Source organism: Nylanderia fulva, unplaced genomic scaffold (assembly GCF_048542155.1).
Source record: "Nylanderia fulva isolate GAGA-0341 unplaced genomic scaffold, ASM4854215v1 Scaffold85, whole genome shotgun sequence".
NCBI lineage: Eukaryota > Metazoa > Arthropoda > Insecta > Hymenoptera > Formicidae > Nylanderia > Nylanderia fulva.
In genome coordinates, this window is record NW_028190972.1 from 402,501 (window position 1) to 424,430 (window position 21,930).

General features: G+C 34.5%; 1 protein-coding gene and 1 long non-coding RNA gene across 3 annotated transcripts in view; both read left to right on the forward strand.

The window, feature by feature from the left end:
- Positions 1-9,978, forward strand: part of RasGAP1 (Ras GTPase activating protein 1) — a 12,994-nt gene extending 3,016 nt beyond the window's left edge. The window contains exons 2-15 of one of the 2 annotated variants that reach the window (XM_029299833.2): positions 141-261; positions 351-620; positions 732-888; positions 965-1,152; positions 1,226-1,561; positions 1,711-1,912; positions 1,988-2,206; positions 2,304-2,428; positions 2,760-2,894; positions 3,150-3,191; positions 3,309-3,415; positions 3,494-3,737; positions 7,694-8,035; positions 8,286-9,978. In XM_029299833.2, coding sequence (XP_029155666.1) covers positions 141-261; positions 351-620; positions 732-888; positions 965-1,152; positions 1,226-1,561; positions 1,711-1,912; positions 1,988-2,206; positions 2,304-2,428; positions 2,760-2,894; positions 3,150-3,191; positions 3,309-3,415; positions 3,494-3,737; positions 7,694-8,035; positions 8,286-8,832 — 3,035 coding nt within the window. In that variant the 3' untranslated portion in view covers positions 8,833-9,978. The remainder of the gene's footprint in view (positions 1-140; positions 262-350; positions 621-731; positions 889-964; positions 1,153-1,225; positions 1,562-1,710; positions 1,913-1,987; positions 2,207-2,303; positions 2,429-2,759; positions 2,895-3,149; positions 3,192-3,308; positions 3,416-3,493; positions 3,738-7,693; positions 8,036-8,285) is intronic. The other variant, XM_029299834.2, reaches the window with a different exon arrangement.
- A 6,366-nt stretch (positions 9,979-16,344) lies between these two features.
- Positions 16,345-20,275, forward strand: LOC114928590 (uncharacterized). Its single transcript, XR_014926340.1, has 3 exons — positions 16,345-17,728; positions 17,870-18,110; positions 18,253-20,275. It is a non-coding gene; the product is annotated as an uncharacterized LOC114928590 (long non-coding RNA).
- Positions 20,276-21,930: the final 1,655 nt, after the last annotated feature.

Below are 21,930 nucleotides of genomic sequence, written 5' to 3' on the forward strand. Positions count from 1 at the left end.
ATATTTAAATTATAATTATTTAAACAATTGTTTAGAATAATGTGATTATAATGCGAATTAATATCTCTCAAATTTAATTCTCAAGAAATATTAATAAATGACATTACAAGTTTATTTTATGTATTAATTTTCATTCATAGGAGAAGCAAAAAATCTTCAAAGTCGAAGTCATGGATCTCCAAGTACAAGGGATGTTTATTGCACTCTATCGCTGGATCAGGAGGAAATATTCAGAACGACGACTATGGAAAGAACTCTCAAGTAAATCTTTCCTCGTTTTATATTTTAGACATTATTATAGTCGATTTAAATTATTTACAAATAAATATTTTGTGTCTTATGTTAAATAGCCCATTTTTCGGAGAGGAGTTTCAGTTTGAAGTGCCTAGAAAATTTCGTTACCTTGGCATTTATGTATATGATCGAGATAGACATTTAAAGCAAGATAAGATTTTGGGCAAGGTTGCAATAAAAAGAGAGGATTTAGCAACATATCATAATAAAGAGCATTGGTTTCCTTTGAAACCAGTCAATGCTGACTCTGAGGTCCAAGGCAAGGTTCATCTGGAACTTGCTTTGCAGCCTCAGGTTGAACATGCTCAGCCTAAACTTACAGTAAGGTAAGTAAAGTTAATGTGTATTGTGTATATCAACATGTATATATCTACTTGTGCAATATATAAATGTATTAATATAAATTTTTGATTATGTAATTTTATGTATTGTTGCAGGATAATAGAATGTAGCGAATTAACTATTAAAAATGGTAGCTGTGATCCCTTTGCAACTGTTACAGTCATCTACAGTAATGGTAAACAAATATCAAAACGCACAAAAGTTAGGAAAAAAACAGCGTCTCCATATTTTAATGAAACTTTTGTATTTGAGGTAAGAAAGTGCATTATGCATAATTCTTCAGAAATAGAGAAAAGAAAAGACAACAAAATCCCTTTTTATATTATAGCCAGAGTTAATGGAAATCAAGGATAAAGATGTTTCTCATTATTCTATGGAAGGAGCTGAAGTTGGAGAAGTAGTTGTTAGTTTGTGGCATGCATCTCCTGGTATGGGTGAACAATCGGTATTTCTCGGTGAAATTCGAGTCACGCTGAAAGGATTACAGAAGCAACCAACTAGTACATCAACTGCGTGGTATGCGGCTTTTTCTAATTAATGTCATAGATTTAACTTTCGAGTAAATTGCATTACTTTATTTTGGGCGTAGGTATTTTTTACAACCCAGAGCAGCGAAACATCGTCCGTGTAAGATTTCAAATAACTCGACGTCACCTGGTACAATACCAAGTTTGGGCTCGTTACGTTTGAAAATTCATTACACGGCCGATCATGTATTTCCATCTGAAATGTATGACAAACTTAGGAGTCTATTATTGCAAAGCGTCAAAGTACAGCCGATAACATCATCGGCCGTTTATATATTGGGCGAAATTGTAGCTAGTAAAATGGAAGCTGCGCAACCATTAGTCAGAGTATTGGTGCATCATGGACAACTAGTGTCTGTAATGCGAGCACTTGCTAGTCATGAGATTTCTAAATTGACGTGAGTAGATAGACAGATATGTACTTTTATATTTAATGTAAATGTCGTATTATTCATATATTATAGTCATGATAAGTAATGACTATAATAAATTCAATTTTTTCTTTTGTTTTTTCCTTTTTTTTTGTTTTTTTTTTAAATTATTAAAGTGACCCAACGACAATTTTTCGCGGTAATACATTAGTGAGCAAGATGATGGACGAGGGCATGAGATTAGCAGGTCTTCATTACCTGCATAGTACTCTTAGACCTGCAATGGAGCAAGTTTTCCTTGACAAAAAACAATGCGAAATAGATCCAACTCGAGTTAAGGACAGCAATACTATACAGACCAATTTAGAGAACTTGAAGGTATTAATAATTACAAAAATGTGCATTTATCCTCTTTTTGAACGAAAAAAAGATATATTCTTTTTTTTCTGTTAGGAATATGTTGAAAGAATATTTACGGCTATAACAACATCAGGAGTGAGATGTCCACCTTTGATGTGCGAAATGTTCTGGTGTTTAAGAGAACTCGCCGCAACACATTTTCCAAAAAACAAAGAAGTGAGATACTCGGTGATCAGTGGATTTATCTTTTTACGATTTTTCGCTCCTGCAATATTAGGTCCAAGATTATTTGATATCACTACCGAACAAATTGTAAGTAATTGAGCAATATACATGTAACATTACATGTTGCATGTGCATTAATACAATTACAATTTTTTTTATTAAATTTACATGTAATGTTTCACAGGATTCACAGACTAATAGGACATTAACATTAATATCCAAAACGATTCAAAGTCTGGGAAATCTGGTGTCTTGCAGAGGTGGTGCAGGCAGTGTTTGCAAAGAGGAATATATGGAATGTGTATATAGGTAAGAGTTTTTTTATGTAAGAAAATAGGTTTTAAGAAAAATAATGAAAACTTGGTGATTTAAGGTAGTCGAAACTAAAAAAGAAAATATAAATACAAACTCTATATTTCTTTATATTTATATAATATATTCTAATAATATAATATAATAATATAAATAACATATTAATATAATAATATCCCAGATAGCACAGCGAATTCAAAAAGAATTTATTTGTATGTCACCAATTTTGAGTCCTTTTTTATATAATATTTATTAAGAGAAATAATTATATATATATATAATTATTTTTCTTAATAAATATTATATGTATAATTTAATTCTTTTGTAGGGAGTTTTACACAGATAGACATATTCAAGCAGTCAAGCAATTTCTGGAGCTAATATCGACTAGTAGTAATTCTAGTAGTTTTACAAAACAGCGTTCGACAATGTTGCAAGAACAACCAGTAGTACTAAAAGAAGGGTACGTTTGTTGATAAAGATAAGCAATGTACTTTAGTCATTTTCTTATGGAGTTTATACATATAATTGAAAAGTGTAATTACATTAAAATATCAGATTTATCTTTAAAATTATATTTTTAGAAAATTATATTATTGTTTAAAATCGTAATACTGAAACTTTATATACATATAATTATTCTACATATAATTCTCTACATATAATTATTCTATAAACTTATAAACTATTAAATATTATATATATATATTTTTAATAGAATATACTTTCTCGTTATGCATACAATTGATTGTAATAAGAGGTTTGTACTATTTTATAAGATTCAAGTTTAAATTTGCTGCTACATACATACATGCATATATATGTACATATGTATGCACATTCTATGAGAATTTTTAATTGCAATTACTTTTTATAGAATAATGATTAAACGGGCACAAGGCAGAAAACGATTTGGTCGTAAGAATTTTAAACAGAGATATTTTAGACTTACTACACAAGATTTGACATATTCTAAAACGAAAGGTGAGTACTTTCTTCTAATGCATTTTTGTTTCAAGAGAGAAAAAATATAAAAATTTATAAAACAAACTTTTTACACAGGTAAAGAACCTTTGTGTAAGATACCGTTAGAAGAAATTTTAGCAGTGGAGAGACTTCACGAAGACTCCTTTAAAATGAAAAACATGTTTCAAATTATCCAACCACAGAGAGCATTGTATGTGCAAGCCGGTAATTGCGTTGAAGAAAAAGAATGGATTGACATACTTACAAAAATATGTCAAACAAACAGCAATCGTTTAGAAAAATATCATCCAAGTGCATACATTAATGGTCATTGGCTTTGGTATGTCAAAAAAAAAAAAATAATTATATAGAATAAGGTCTTTTCCGAATTTTGATATTTTTTGCAATTTTTTTTATAAAAACCTTTATTGTGACAATGATAATCAATGGAAGGAGTCCAAAAAATGTAATTAATCTATTTTTTAACTTCTTTTTTCAATACTTTATACTTTCCGGATTTTCAGTTAAACTTTGGTTTAAATGAATTGTGGAACCGAACTTACTTTTGTGAAGTTAACCCCTCATTTTTTTAAATTGAAAAAAAGAGTTCTGAGTGCCCCCAGTACTGGCTTTAGGGTAGGGCGCAGTGGGGCGACTGCCCGGGGCGCCGGATCTGTAGGGGCGCTGCTGCCCGGTGCCCCATAGAGTCCCTCTAATAAGATGTCGCGACTCTTATTAGAGGGACTCTAGTGCCCCCTAGTATGCAAGAGTACCTATATCTCCTCACTGTGTTATACCCTGACATGCTCTCTATACCTTTGTATATCTTTTGATTCTTTTGTTGGAAAACTTACTGTTGGTTCCGATTCCGATATAGATGGTTATTTATTGTGTGATGAACTCATAAGTCTTAAAAAATTTTTTCTAGATGACGATAATATTACTCCTATTTACGTTTTAAATTTTATTAAACAGCGCTATATCCAAATGTATGGATCGCGTTGCGCATTTTGGTAACTATACCTGTAACGGTAGCTAGCGGAGAACGCAGTTTTTCGAAACTTAAGTTAATAAAGACTTATCTTCGATCAACGATTTCACAAACAAGACTTACTAACTTAGCTACTCTTTCAATTGAAAATGAAATTGCAGCAAACTTGAATTACACCGATTTGATTCGAGTGTTTGCCGATAAAAAGGCCCGAAAAGTGAAATTTTAATAAACTTCCGTAATCTCTCAAAAACTCTAGTTTAAGCTTTGTCCTCTAAGAAATCCAAAATAATAAAAGTATCCCATACAGCACCGATAGATTGCAAAAACATTACAACAATCTTTCACCGCAATATTGCAATATTGCAAATTTACTGCAAAATGTTGCTACATCATTACTGTTGAATTGCAGCAATGTTAAAATGTCCGCTTTTTGGAAGATTGCAACAAAATATTACAACAATATTGCAATATGTTATGAGTTTGCAATAATGCATTGTTATTGCAACCATAAACTAATGTTGCATATACAGGTATATAAATGTAAATAAATCATTAATGAAAATACGTTGTAGTTAATTTATATATATATTACAATATATAAATTATAGAATTTGGCTTACATGAAATATTTCCGAAATTTTAATGTCATGTTGCTACAAGTGTTCTGGAATTTTGTGCACTTATATCTCTGCAATGTCTTTATAATGTTGCATTGCAACTTGCAACGTTGCTGCAATATAATTGCAATAATCTGTGCTGTATGGGATATAAAATACAAAAAAATACAAAAAATAAAAATATAAAAAAAATATAAATATATAAAAAAACAAAAAAAAGGAGCTACAAAAATTTTCTACGTCCACGTCGTTAGCTCTGGGTAAAGCTAAAGGAAAGTTTTCTAAATTTTTATATGCGTGCATTCGTTTATATCCGTTTAGGCTAGTAAAGATATCGAAAATTGAATGGGCGCCACGATAATCTTGCCCAGGGCGCCAATGTTGCTAAAACCGGCACTGAGTGCCCCTCGAGGAGTTCTACAGTTCTTAGTTGATTTAAGAAAGAGTTCTGCTATTTAAACTAAATAAAACACTATTTGAAAAATCAGGGGGCTAACTTCACGACGCCCCCCATTCTATGAAAAATGCAATTTTTTGAGAGTTCTGAGAAGATTTCAAATATAGTTCTAGAGTTCTAGATAAGTTTTAAAAATAGTTTTGCTCAAAATACTACAAAAATTAAATTTGAAAACCTCGACTCAAAAAATGAAAATTATCAATAACTCATTCAATTTTGGTTTTAGCGCATCGAATCTTTATAATTATCTTTAGAACTTGTGAGGGACTATCCAGAACACTTGACAGAACATCGAATTTCCGAAAATAATTTTTTATGTATCGAATAAAAAAAATTTTTTTTTAATCCGACATTCTATTGATAATTCTGAGTAGCCCCTCACGAGTTCTAAAGATAATTATTAAGACTCGAAGCGCTAAAACCAAAATGAAACGAGTTATCACTGATTTTCGTTTTTTGGGTCGAATATTTTTAGCCCCCGACGAGTTCTAAACATTGTAGATACGTTTAGCACTTTTTGCGTATAACGAAAATCCTTACGCTTTTTTTTAGACGTCATTTAATATAATGTAATAAAAAATTAAAGCAGGAATGCTTTTATATTTTTTGTGCAGTTTTACTTATATATACATATATATATATATACACACACACACACACACATATATATATATATATATATATGTATGTAGACACACACACACGCACGCACGCACGCACCCGCACCCACACCCACACCCATCCACCCACACACACACCATATATATGTATGTATATATAATATATTGGCGAGGGTGACCGTAGGAGAGAAGGAGAAAAGGCGAAGGTTTAGTAGTGGTACTTCGGCTAAAATTAAAATAAAATAAAAAATTAAAACTAAAAATAAAAAAAATAAAAAAAATAAAAGACATAAAAATTAAAAAATAAAAAAACTTTCTCGACATACATCTTGTCGCGGTAAGAAAGCTTCTACCAAAAGATGTATATATTTTAAATTATAAGTTTATTTTAAATTATATAAGTTTATTTTAAATTATTCTATTCAGAACTGAAGAAAACATCGAATTTCCGAAAAAAATTTTGATCCGTGAAACTTGGAATTTTTCGGCCCGAGAGGCAAAATCGGTATTAACTCGTTCCATTTTGGTTTTAACGCTTCGAGTTTTAATTATTTTTAGAACTCGTGAAGGGCTACTCAGAACTGTCAATAGAATGTCAGATTAAAAAAAAAAAAATTTTATTTGATACATAAAAAATTATTTTCGGAAATTCGATGTTAAGTGTCCTGGATAGCCCCTCACGAGTTCTAAAGAAATTCATTAAAGATAATTTATTAAGATTCGACGCGCTAAGACCAAAATTGAATGAGTTATCGGTAATTTTTATTTTTTGAGTCAAGGTTTTCAAATTTAATTTTTGTGTTATTTTGAGCAGAACTATTTTTAAAACTTATCTAGAACTCTAGAACTAATATATATATATATATATATATATATATATCGACCAAGCGAGCAACGCGATGTTATAGCAAAAATTAAGAAACTTAAGAATTTGTATTTTGTGGTTGAGATCTCAAAATTCCCCTTGTTCCTTTTTTAGAAACTCTAGAACTATTTGAAATCTTTTCAGAACTCTAAAAAAAATTGAATTTTTTATAGAATGGGGGCGTCGTGAAGTTAGCCCCCCGATTTTTTAAATGGTGCTTTCTTTAGTTCAAATAGCAGAACTCTTTCTTAAATCAACTGAGAACTGTGGAACTCTCCGAGGGGCACTCAGAACTCTACTTTCTTTTTCAATTAAAAAAAAATGAGGAGCTAACTTCGCAGAGGTAAATTAGAAATAGGTTTGAATTAGATTTGGATTATATCTTCTAGAAATAGAGTTCTCTGTAAGAAGGGCGGAACCCATTGTATCCACTCATGTACTTTGGAAGATTCGTAATCTTGCTTTTCTGCAATAGTTTATAAAAATAGATACTAAAAAGATTAACATATTCCTATGTAAAGTAAAACATATCATGCATTTTTTCGGACTCCCCCATTGATCATCATTGTCATAGTCACAACAAAGAGATTTTTATTAGGAAAATTTGAAACTAAAAAATATCAAAATTCGGAAAAGACCGTATTCTACCATACATAATTACTAAACCACTATAAAAGCACATATCAGATGTCTAAATAAAACTTGTATTAGCGTTTTAATCTCTATGTTTCCAAAATCTATAGTTGTCGGGCAGTTGCAGAAGTTGCACCAGGATGTAGTGAAGTATCGCCAGGTGTAGAGGCTGGATTGCGAATGGTCCTAGATCCAGATCGTGATTTGCAGAGGATACATTCGTTAATTTTTACAAACATGCCACGCCTCGAAACATTAATGAATGCATGCGAATGCCAAGCAGTTTATGGTGCTAGTGATATATGTGTTATACCAGACGGAGGATCACCTATAGAAGATGTACCTTCTTGTTTCAAGACTTTAAACGCCCTTAGAGAGGCTGCGTATGCACTGCAACGTGAACATAGAGCCTATTTTAGAAGACTGGCACGTGACACCAAATACGGCAGCAAGTAAGCTTGATTATTTCATCAAGAACATGTTTTTTTAAATATATTCTTATGTTATTTTGATCATCGTATTTATTGGATTAGAATATTTACAAAAAATAATAATCAATAATAAGAATTAGATCGGCTCTTTTAATATAAAACACAATATATACCTCCTCCTTCTCGGCCATAGAGCCAAACGCGATGTTATTGCGAAAATTAAGCAAGAAAATTAAGGAATCAAAAACAATAATATATTATATTTCTATAGACAAGCTCCCATTGGTGATGACAACTACCTCCACTTAGCTAGTAGAGCAGGATTTGATAATCAATTAACGAAGCGGACGTACGAATTGGACAGCGTAAATCAACGATGCATAGAGATGGAACATTATGACACTGCGTTCTCTAGGAAGATTGTTGAGAATCAAAGATACGACGACACTTTTAGAAAGTGTTTCGATTCAGATTCCATTAATCGTAGATACGAGAATGAGAGCAACTTAATGCGAAGGTACGAGAACAGCAACGATACTATCAAAAGTATTCAAAATGATCTCAGAAAATTTGATCATAGTTTAAACAATACATTAAGATCTGACAAATCGGAGAGGAACGGTAATGAAAATATAGAAAATCATAAAAGCGCCAGTCTACTAATGACGGATAGTATTAATCTGTCGGGTACATTATCGCGAAGATTAGGCAATTATGACAACACTAGGATGTTAGATGAGTGTACATTGACGAGACGATTAAAGCATGATGCCTCTGACATATCTTGTGACTCGATGAGTGAGCGTGGCAATCATTAATTTATCTATTATGTACAAATGTAAGAATTAGCGCGTTACTATAAACTTAAAAAAAAGAAAAATCTGACAGATACAAAAGAGATTTTTACATATTAGTCATTTTTTTAAACTATGCATATATTGTATATACACTTACACAACATAGTTCTTGCCTTTTTGTAGGAACTACCTTTTTTAACTCTATATACATTTCCAATTGTATAAATTAATGACTCTGGAGGTCATTTTCTCTGTTGTGTATGTAAGTTTTTTACCACACACACATACACACACGCACGCACACGCACACACACGCACGCACGCACGCACGCACGCACGCACGCACGCACGCAAGCACGCACGCATACATATATACATACATACATACATACATATATATATATAAATTGTTTCATTCCTTTCTTCTTTAATATTGCATAAAAGTAAGAAAGAGTTATAACAAATTGTAATATTTAATGTTAACCTTTTTAGTTTGTTACCATATTGTGCAAAATGTAACATTTTGTCACCCACAGAAAAATCTCTATTATTTATTATTTATTTATTTTCTCGCCTTATTTTTATTGAAGGTATATGTGTAAACATATTGACTGTGTTATTATAATTGCACAATTTGTAATCTCATTTTTTGAAAAGTTCGAGTTCTCGTTAAATAAATTTAATATTATACAAATTTTTATCTAATATTACACACACACAACACGCGCGCGCGTATATATATATATATATATATATATAAATATAAAATACACAGTTCTTATAACTCATATCATGAAGCAGTAATGTATTTGATAATTACATGAATTAACGTTATTTTTTATTTATACATAATTCCATCAATTTTAGCATAATTACTTTTTGCATTAGTTTTACAAACTTAGTAACATTAATTGTACAACTTGAGTAGATATTTATATATGATGACATAATATTATATAATTATTTTATATAAAAAAATACAAAGAATAAAAATACCTATTAACGTTGTGAATAGACTTGATTATTTTAGAATTTTTAAGGAACATTCGAAAACTTTTAAACTTTTTTTTAGACTTACATCATATATAGTATACAAATTCAAGGAAAGTAGTACCTACAGTGACTAGCAAAAATAAAAAAACCACTTTTATATATGTATATGTATACATATTATTGTTTCATAAAAATAAATAAAAATACGTTATGTTTTTTATAACTGAAATTGAAAATTTATTAATTAATAAAATATTTTTAATTAAAAAAGGAATAATTTTTTGTTTCTTTGTAAAGGAGAAGCTTTGTTTCGAATTTTTGTTTTGATCATTTTCATCTTTTTGTACTGCTCTTATAAAGCCATTCAACTTCTTAATACAACGGTATCCAATTTTTTTGTCACTGATCAAAGAATCTTTTTTTACCACTAATGCAATTTTTTCTGAAATTTTTTTTACGTAAGGTAAAAAAAATTCTAATATAATTTACAAAATAAATTGCAAAAACTGTGATGCATCATATGTAAGTTAGACAAAAAGACAATTGTGCATCAGAATTAAAGGACATGAACAACATTTATATAAGTTAGACTCACAAAAGACATTCAGTGATATCAGAACACATTTTAAATGAACGACACACCTTTGATTGGGAAAACGTGAAAATTATGGATCGGGAAAAAAATCATAAAAGACTCGTATCTGAAATGTTACATATAAAAACAGTATTAATTCCAATAAACCCTTACGAAAAAAAACTACAAGAATACGAAAAAATTACTGGTATACCAATAACATATTATTGAAAAACTATTATTATATCAGTAATTTTTTCGTATTCTTGTAGTTTTTTTCGTGCGAGAAGACATTGAATTGCTTGATAGTAGCTATTTTAGTATTTTGATATTCTTGAAAAATTAACTGACAAGTCATAGTCATTGTATATAAAAATACATGAAAATATGATTACATATCAGTCTATTTTTGACATTCACGTAACTAATAACATCGAAATTGAAAATTTTTTGGACACAAAACAAATACTCTAACGTACTGATGAATTGTCTAATGTCTGTTAATTATACGCCTGTTGTGTTGTGGCGGTTAATTGACTTTACGCCATAGAATACTCATTGACCACGATGGAAGGGATTACTTTGACTCCTCTTTATAATAACTAATATTTATTATAAATGTACTCAAGACAATGGATACAGTCAATAGCCAGTAACGAGAGACGAGAGGGAATGATGTCTCTACGGCAGAAAACCGTTAGTCCCCGATATCTCAAGCGTTGGAGGAAAAGGCGGAGAGGCGCTATTGGCTATAAATAGGCGCATGCCTACAGTACTCCTCCCCCAAAATAAAATGAAACATTATAATATAATATTTGAAAACTTAAAACTATGCTTAATATAAAATATATTAATTATTTTAGGCGCGAATATGTTTTTAAAATTGGACGCAAAGCTTTAGATGGACTAGACGGAGTCGTTAATTTACACACTCGCTTATCACTAAATGTTACAGAACGCTTAAAGCTAGTAGAAGGTTGTGGATCGCGCGATTGAGGTAACTCTGGTAGAAGTACCGTATCCGGAACGAAATATGCGGGTTTTAAATTTTCCACAGAAACACTGCGAGGACTACCGTTAATTTCTATCGTGTAAACACGATCGGTGTTGCGTTCCAAAATTTTATAGGGACCAGAATATGGTCGCTCTAATGACTTTTTTGCTTTGGCTAACATAAATACGTGTGTACACGAAGCTAAATCTTCGAAGAAAAATGCTCTTGACTTATAATTATGCGTTATAGAGGTGAAATGGTAGATCAGTGGGTTAAGTCGTAAGACAGTATACCTAAGGTCCCAGGTTCGAATCCAATTCGAGCCAATCATCCCACATACCTGCCAGGAAAAAGGTGAAGAAGGAGGAGATGGAGAAGTGAGGAGAAGGAGGAAGGCAGGTTCGGCTGGAAGGAGAAGGAGAAAGTGGAAAAAGGGAAGGAGAGGATTTGGAGACGAGGAGTAAGGAGATGGAAAAAGGAGGAAAAGGGAAAAGAAGGTGTGAATGGAATAAAAAGGAACTGTAGAGGTTTGGGAACGCTTCTATCAGAAAAAAGTGCCAGAGGGAATTGATATGGAATTGTAATGAGTGGTTAGAGGAGGATTGTAAAGGTTCGGGAACGCTCCTATCAGAAAAAAGCGCCGCATATGTAACATATTGTAACGAGAAAAGGAGGATGTAACGGGTTTGGCGGTCCCTTGAAAACGCCCCGGCAACCTCTAAGGGAGTCCGGAATAAACTTGAATTGAATTATAATTATGCGTTACAAGCACAGGTTTAACAGAGCGCATGTATTCTCGAAAGTCTTCGAGGAAAATTTATGGGTCCGGCTTAAAATTTGGCGATAAAAGGAATTCATCGGGTACGCGTAATGATGTTCCGTACAAAAAATCGGCTGGGGATGCTCCGGTGTCTAATTGCAAATGCATACGTAATCCTAATAATACTGTTGAAAGTGTACGTGTCCACCGGGAATCGGCATGGCACATTATTGTGGTCTTAAAACTACAGTGCCAACGCTTCACTATGCCATTCGACGCTGGGTGGTCCGAATACGCTGCAAGCCGATACACGAAAGTAAGGAAGTGAACAACTGGGATTCGAATTGGGCTTCTTGATCGGTGGTGATGATCATTGGGGAACCAAAACAAGATACCCAGTTACCGTAAAATGCGCGAGCGATGGAAGACGCAGATGTATCCTGTAACGGTACGGCCTCGGGCCAGCGCGAAAATCTATCAATTATGGTGAGCAGATATTGGTAGCCTTCACTCGGCGGCAACGGTCCAACTATGTCGACGTGGACGTGAGTAAAGCGACCGTCGGTAGCAACGAATTTGTCAGGGTTTAACTTGACATGGCGCGAGATTTTGGACTGCTGGCAGTCCATACAGGATTTGCAATGCCGTGCGACTTCGCGGTGCAAGTTCAGCCAAATGTAGCGCTGACGGATTAAACGATCCGTTACTTTGGCATTGGGGTGCGACGGCGCATGGTACATAGTTATAATTCTATTGCGTAAAGAAACAGGGATATACGGACGAATGTACTCGTTGGTTAAGTCGCAATAAAGCAGAGTGCGATCAGGTCCCCAGGTCAGTCTTTTAAGAGAGCATTCACAATGAGCATCTGGGAGACTTAAGTAATTCAGCTAATTCAGTGTCGTTGTTTTGCCCGGTAGAGAGTTCTTGCGGTGTGATCTGGTCGGAAAAGCTTAAAGCTTCGACGCGTGATAGAGGATCGGCAACTACGTTCTGTTCACCGGAAATGTGAATAATTTTTGTGGTAAATTGCGCGATGTAGGACAGGTATCGCATTTGACGCGGTGACGCCTTGTCTGATTTTTGGTTTAGCGCATGTGTAAGAGGCTTATGGTCGGTTAGTATGCTAAAATCGCGGCCTTCAATGAAGTGTTTAAAGTACCGTACAACATCGTAGATCGCAGTTAGTTCCCTATCATACGCGCTGTATTTAAGTTGCGTAGGGGTGAACTTGCGAAAGAAAAAGGTTAGCGGTTTCCAAGAACCTTGGCACAACTGCTCAAGTACTGCGCCCATGGCGAAGTCGGAAGCGTCGGTGACTAGTCTAATTTTGGCTGACTCAGATGGGTATACTAACAAGGCAGCATTGGATAATTCGATTTTACATTTCTGAAAAGCGGATTCGGCTTCCGATGACTAAACTATTTCACGCTTATCGCGCTTGCGCGCATTGGTAATATATGCTCCGACTTGAAGAATTTCATCTCCGCGTTAATTCAGATAAGTGTGTTTTTGGGGTACCTGAACTCGTGTTTCTCGGGCATACCATCACACCGCTAGGATTTAAGCCCACTTCAGAAAAAGTCGAGGCTATTAACAACTACCTTAAACCTCGCACGGTCGAAGAACTACGCCGCTTCCTCGAAATTATTAATTTTTATCGGCGATGCATTCCCAATGCCGCAAAAACACAAGCTCCGCTTAGAAGCTAAAGATGCTCATTGTCCGCTTAGAGCTTGTGTTTTTGCGGCATTGGGAATGCATCGCCGATAAAAATTAATAATTCCGAGGAAGCGGCGTAGTTCTTCGACCGTGCGAGGTTTAGGGTAGTTGTTAATAGCCTCGACTTTTTCTGAAGTGGGCTTAAATCCTAGCGGTGTGATGATATGCCCGAGAAACACGAATTCAGGTACCCCGAAAACACACTTATTTTAATTAACGCGGATATGAAATTCTTCAAGTCGTTGGAGGACAATTCGAAGATGTTTCACATGCTCCGCCTCGGATATGGAAGCTATGAGAATGTCATCGAAAAAGGTGAAAACAAACTCCAAGTCGCCAAGAGCACGATGAATGTATCGCTGGAAAGTTTGCCCGGCGTTGCGTAATCCGAAGGTCATAGCACAAAATTTGAATAGTCCAAAGGGGGTAATTACGGAAGTTTTTGGAATGTCGTCTGGCGCAACGGGAATTTAATGAAAGGCTCGCGAAAGGTCTAACAAGGTAAAAATTGTTTTGCCATGTAATGCGGACGCGAAGTCATGTAAGTGCGATACTGGATAGCGGTCGAGTACGGTAACTGCATTGAGACGACGATAACCGCCGCAGACGACGCGCCATTCACCGTTTTTCTTTTTAATTAGGTGAATCGGGCTTGTCCATGGGCTGCTGGATGATCTGCAAATACCGTCTTTACAGTATCGTCTAAATTCAGCTTTTTCCGCTCTCAATTTGTCGGGGGGCAAACGGCGGGCACATTCGGCTACCGGAGGGCCGGTGGTTACGATGTGATGATAAACGCCACGCGATTCGAGAGGGATAGCTTGCGCGGCACCGAAAACTTTGGGAAAATCTGCGATTATTGGCGCGTATTTGTGCGCCGGGTTGCTTATGTGAACCGAAAACACGGAAGTTGATTTAAGAGCTCCGGAGATGTAAAGGCCCGTTGTCTCATCAATGAGACGTCGTCGTTTGAGATCGATGAGCAAATTAAAATGAGTGATAAGATCAGCTCCTATTATTGCAAATGGGACTGCGGCAACTAAAAAATTCCACGTAATAGGGCGACGGATACCGAGGTCTAGAGTAAGGTGCATGGAATCAAATGTGTCAATAGTTGTATTATTTGCTGCGAATAATTTATTGCCAGAGGGGCGTAAATTGTGTTTAGAGGGGGCAGGAAATAACGATATTTCTGCGCCAGAATCGACTAGAAAGATGTTGCCCGTCTTCTTGTCATGCACGTTTAGAGGAAACGGGACTTTCGATCATCGCCTCAGTAGAGGAAGGCCCTGTTAGTTTGACGCCTCGTCGGAAGAAGGCTTTCAAGAGCAAGGCTTGCGGCAGTAATTGGCTTTTTCATCGTACTTGCGATAGATATGGCAGAGGCCATCATTGCTACGCGGACTAGATCTCCGACGAGGTGATAGTTTGGGAGGGCGCGGTCGTGAACGTGAGCGGGATCTATCTCGCGATAATAGCTTACGTAAGGCTTTTGTTAATTCTCTAACTTTGGACGAACTAGCAATTAAAGAAGACGCAACATCGGGCGATGCTGAGTGAGCTTATAGCTCGATGTATAGGGGCGTGTGACCTATAGAGTCTACAATAGTATCAGCTAGTTGAGCCATTTCCTGAAGGGTATTAGTTTTCGCGGCAGCTAAAATTGCACGGCAATTCTCTGGCAAAAGTTCGAGAAACATTGAGCAGAGTACTGAATCGCTACAGAAGAATCCGCTCAGGTTGCGCATGCGTGCAAGTATTTGCGAAGGTTTACCATCTAGCATAATTTGTCCTTTAAGTAACTGTCGCAGTTTCGCCTCTGAGGAAATCGCGAAGGTGGATATAATACGATCTTTAATAATGTTATACTGATTATCCGGATCGGGAGCTGAGACTAAATTGCTGATGAATGAAACGGCTTCCACATCTAAGTGAGAGATTACCGTGTCGGCCATTGTAATTTGATTAGTTATACCCGCGTTACAAAGGGAAGCTTCGACTTGAATAAACCACAGCGCGGGATCAGCCTTGAAAAATGGCGAAATTTTTGGTACGCGATAAAATGCTTCGACACGCTGAGCATGGTGAGAAGCACCTGCATCGTGTGGTTCGGTATTGCGGATAGGACCGTCTGCGCTCTGAGCGCGTGTCGTAAGTTCGGCTTGTAAACGAGCGATGGTCGGCCTAAACTCACCCTCGAGGGAATCATGTGTTATTGGCATAGTGGAAACGTGGTACTACCCGTCAAGGGGCCGATAATATTCAGCACTTCTCGCCGACCTGTGAGGATATTGCGTGAAGCCACCGTCACCGGCGCCTTAAGCTAGCATTCTGCACGTTCTGCTGACCTGCGAGGCCGTCGCGTGAAGCCACCGTCACCGGCGCCTTTTGCTTATATATATATATATATATATATATATATATATATATATATATACATAAGTAGTACCACGTTTCCACTATGCCAATAACACATGATTCCCTCGAGGGTGAGTTTAGGCCGACTATCGCTCGTTTACAAGCCGAACTTACATATATAACAAATATAATATATATAGAACGCACGCGTACTAAAACCAGCTACTAACTACACGTGCGGAAAGGACGATAATAGCACCGATAGTAACAACTACAAAAAATTAACACGATCGTTTGGACAAAATACTGTCACGCGGAAGTCAAACGGTTGAAGAACAAAACACTCGCGGCGAGCTCGATTTCAACGGCTTACTGACTAAAAAATGGTGTCCTTACACACGATAATGCGCAGAATTTTGAACGCTATAGGATGTCTTGACGCTCGCTGAGTTGCGTTGTATGACGAAGAAGACATGCCGGTTTACAATAGGAGGAAGCAAAAGGCGCCGGTGACGGTGGCTTCACGCAATGTCCTCACAGGTCGGCGAGAAGTGCTGAATATTATCGGCCCCTTGCCGAGACGAAATTCACTAGGTGGACTGCTCGGCTACTGGTTGAGGCAGGAACAGCTTGATGGACTGCGTTACGATTTTTAATGCGACAGCGGTGGCTTTGTTCTCGCCAACGTGAATGCCGGGATCCTTCGTGTCGTGTTCAACGGTGACGAAAATCACGTCGGGGTCACCACTGTGGCGGTTAATTGACCTTACGCCATAGAATACTCGTTGACCACGATGGAAGGGACTCCTCTTTATAGCAACTGATATTTATTATAAATGTACTCAAGATATCAGATACAGTCAATAGCCAGTAACGAGAGACGAGAGGGAATGATGTCTCTACGGCAGAAAACCGTTAGTCCCCGATATTTCAAGCGTTGGAGGAGAAGGCGGAGAGGCGCTATTGGCTATCTCCGCTATTCCAACAATATGGCGCATAAGGGGAAATAGGCGCATGCCTACAGCGTATCTCCTGCAGCGTCGTCCTGTCGGCAAAATTGGGCAACACAAGGGTGAATCAAAGAGAGTTGACACATGATATCCATTTAATTCAATTAAATACAAATTCCCGCAAATAGCTTCTATATGCAATTACGTCTTTGTTTACACATAAGTATTGTATTCTCTGTTATTCGTATTTTTGTATGGTGTCATCGTCCATTTACAAATAACTAAATTAGTAATTAAAATTACAACGAAAGTTCATATTATTATTATATTGAATTCACTTGGAGATCGAGGGAAAATGTGAATTATGGCTTCGAATAACAAAATTATTCGTTCAAATAGAAATTGCGGTTTTGTTGGTTGTTTTGCCAACAAAACTGCAATTTCTATTTGAACGAATAATTTTGAAATACAGAAGCTAAAAATCCCGAATTAAATTTTTATTGTTTTCCATCAAAAAGTTATGAAATAGAAAGAAAGAAACGATGGATTCAAGCCGTTAGGAGACGGTAAGTATGATCAATGTTAATGTATGATTTAAAAATAATTTATAATAATATTATAATTATATTATAATGTGTATATAAATAAAATACAGAATTATTTTTATTACATTTTTAAATATATATCTAATAATAATTGTTTCATAGAACTGTAGATGGCAAACCTTGGATGACTGGCTCAAATTCTTGTGTATGCAGTGCTCACTTTGTGGGCGGGAAGAAATCAGAGAATATGTATGATGAAGCATACGTTCCATCAATCATCTATCCTTTATTTTATAAAGAAAAAAGTCAAATATAGAAAGAGCTCAGGTACTTAAAAAACGTAATATATATAAAGAAGCTGCAGCAGTAATTTCTACTAAACATGAAGAATATGAGGAAACGAGTTAGTACTAATTTAAAGGATATAAATTATTAACATTATATAAATAAATAAATAAATAAATAAATAAATAAATAAATAATATAATAATAATAATAATGAATAAGAAATTATATAATAAAAAATTTTTTATTTTAAATTACAGTCGTCGTAGAAATGGAGAAGAAAAAGGAAAGCATTGGAATTCAAACAGACCCTTGCATGACACCTTTTATAAATGATGTCAATATATTTTTTGCTGGAATGATATATGTACTCAAACAGAAATTTGTATTTAACAGCCGCAAAAATACCGTAATATCATCATTGACAAGCTAATTAAAACTACGACAGAGAAAAAATGTGGGCCCGATATTGAAATGAGAGAGAATCCAGGATTTACGGGTTTTGCAGATGTTAAAACAGATTCATCTATGCGTGAGCTAGCTGGAATATCACACAATTTTTTTGATGTTTTATTAAATTTAATAGAGTTAGGTAAAGATGGACAACCTGTCTTTTACAGAACGCTAGGAAAAGAAAATAGATTATTACTTTTCCTAATGAAATTAAAACTAGGGATTACTTTCTGTGCTCTTGGCGATCTATTTCACATTCACAAGACTACTGCAAGAATTTTCTTTAAAGTTTTGCAAACTTTAACCAAGAAAACAAAAACATGGATTTTTTGGCCTTCTAAAGAAAGTGTTAAAAAAAATTTGCCTATAACATTTTCTAAATATCCAAATTGCAGATGTATTTATTATAGACTGCACAGAAATACTTACTGATACACCACGAACTGTAGAATAGAGAGTCCTCAATAGAGAGTACTCTAATTATAAAGGCAGATTTATGGTTAAATTTTTAATTGCTATTACTCCTGATGGTTATATCTGCAAAGTTTTAAAAGCTTATGGGGAAAAATCAACTGACAGTTTTATAACAAATGATTGTGGTTTTTTGAATTTGATTGAGCCTAATGATCTAGTTTTGGCAGACAAGGGATTTCCTCAGATTCAATCTGAATTAGGTAAACGAAATGCTACGCTAGTGATTCTCCCATTTGCTGAATCCACAATTTTCTGATGAAGAAGTTGAAGAAGGATATAGTATAGCTTCTGTAAGAATACACGTTGAAAGAGCTATTTAGCGAGTGAAATTGTCTAAAATTTTGAGTCACATTTCAATAGATTTATTACCTTACATAGATGCAATTATGCACACATGTTGTATTATTGCTAACAGTCTCCCTCCTTTGATTGAAGAACGCAACAAAGAAGAAACTTTAAACTATTAAATTATTAAATTGAGGAAGCAGATATTTAAAATAAAACTGTTCTATCTTTGGTATATATTGCATTAAAAAAAGTTCGTCTTTTTGAATTTCTAAATGTACGTAGTCATCTTTGGAATATACAAAAAATGGCACTTGGTTAAGCCTATTACATACATAGAAACTTGTATCTGCGTATAATAAATATGAGACTTTTTAAGTTCTATATTTCCCTTAGAATTAAACAATAGATAAGGAACGTTTAATATATTATTTTCTCGATCTATAATTTTACTGTTTTTGCATGTAGCAGGACATTTAATTTCTAAAAGAGATTTATCTTCCAGAATGATACCATCAGGATTTGCTGCTTAAAATGGCTGAGTCATTTTGATAACGAGACCGATTGTATGTACTTTTAATCCAGTTATATTGCAAAAACAGTTTCTCGCGATAGGCTCAGTTTGCAAGCCATAAACCATATCTGCAGTCATTTTTCCGTGAAACTTATCATTTTTAAATTGAATGGCAAGTCCTCCAAAATTCTGTTTCCTCGTTTTAATTTGATGTGCTTTCTTTGAACATATTATTCGTTTAATCAAAAATAATGTCACCAGAATAATGTCAACAGATTTTGTAAAACTTTACTATTTTTGTTTCACACATTTTACCAAAAAATCAATACTTTACGAGATTTGACTATTCGGGAGTCCAAGTTTTTCATGTTTGACTGGTTATAACTCGATAACTGTCCATTATTGTGGCCATTACATCTTTTGTTCAGTAGATCATAAACTACAACATATGAAAAAACCAACTGATTTGACCGAGATAGATTTTTCCCTATAATTAGTGCGGGATTTTTTACACATATACAAACACATTTGTTATGAATAAATATTTTTATATATTATATATTGTGTAATTATTTTAGGATTAAACCCTCTCCTTACCTCTTGTTTCCTTTTGAATTATAAATAGAATTTATATTATTAAGTAAATAAATAAAGAAATTGTTAAAAAAATATTAAAGCACTTTAGAATTAGCATCGCGTCATCATTTTTTTCTTGCCTCGCGTCATCTTGTCGATGCGCTATCTCTCTCTTTGTGCTCTCTCGCGTGCGCCTTCGCCGCGTTAAGGTGCCTTTACGTGGCAGCATCAAGCGTCAAGCGTCTACGCAGAAATCATTTGCGCAAATGTCAAATGATTTAAATTCTAGCGGCTAATAACATAGTCTGCATACGAATATAATCGAGATAAAAAAATATATTAAATAATTCAACGCAAAAGAATTTGTTAATATTAGACCAACTAAACGAGCAAATCTTAGGTGTATATATTAATGAGATGAAATAACGATTAAATTCTTTAACTAAATATAAAACTATAAACTAAATATAAATCAATGTAATGTTATATGTCAGAGTGAGCATTTCTGTTCGTGTATTACTGATATCTTGTCATGCTCTGATCGTAGACAAGAAATTGACATCATGATCATTTATTAGGTTTTACCACTTTCTTGTAACAGCCTGAAGAGGACCTAATTCGGGGTCGAAACGTTGCGTCTTTTTCAATAAAAGATTTTTCACCTTAGCCAGTATTGGTCAATTGATTCCCTGATATCTTTATTTAAATATAAAACATTTAATTAACAAGAATCTTTGTATAAACGTTTCGACCCTACTTGGTCTTCCTTAGTGTAACAATATATAATTAAATTTCTAATAAATGAAGTGTTAAAGCAAAAATAAATTCACATTATTAAAAAACTATAAAAATTAGCGATGTGTCAATACATAATTAAATTGTCAATCGGTATGAGTCTTAGAGTGAACTGAACAGAGAGAAGACGAGGACAAAGCAAATTAGACAGACTTTTTTTTTTAAATGTCAATAGGAATGCATCTTCATCGTTATGAAGCGAGAAGTTAACCTTTGACTTGTCCACTGCTATGGTATCTGTCTCTATTAAAAAGAAAAATTATTTTTTTGCTAAAAATTTTATAAATGTTTTTTTTTATTCAGCAATAAGCATAGGTCCGCTATGATCCAAGGGCCATACAGCGCCAGTAGTACAAATCGAATTTTAACTTATCGACTAATGGCAGTTTTACAGAGGCATTGAGGCATCTCTATTTTTACATTAGTTAGTAATTACAAAAGCGATACAGAGAAAAACAATTAGTCGGAAACAGACAAATAGTCGAAAACTGACAATTATACGAACTAAACTAGAATTAACAGCGAAAAGTTGTCCCTACCCTGCCGATGGTCGATTAAAACCGATTAAAATAAGAAGTAATCTGAATCGATCGGGATTTCTGCACCGAAAATACAGTATTAAAACCGATTGAAAATATATCATATTCTGACGGATTAATGAGATTATATACATCCACCTCAATCCGATATTATATAATTGCATCAAATCAGTTTTAATGCGATGTGAATCTGTTGGAATAATCCGACAAAAATAATCCGTTGCTATTCAAAATTCTACGATTTTGCGGATTACATCGCGATATACAATTAAAATAATGTCAAATGTCTTGCTTATATTTCG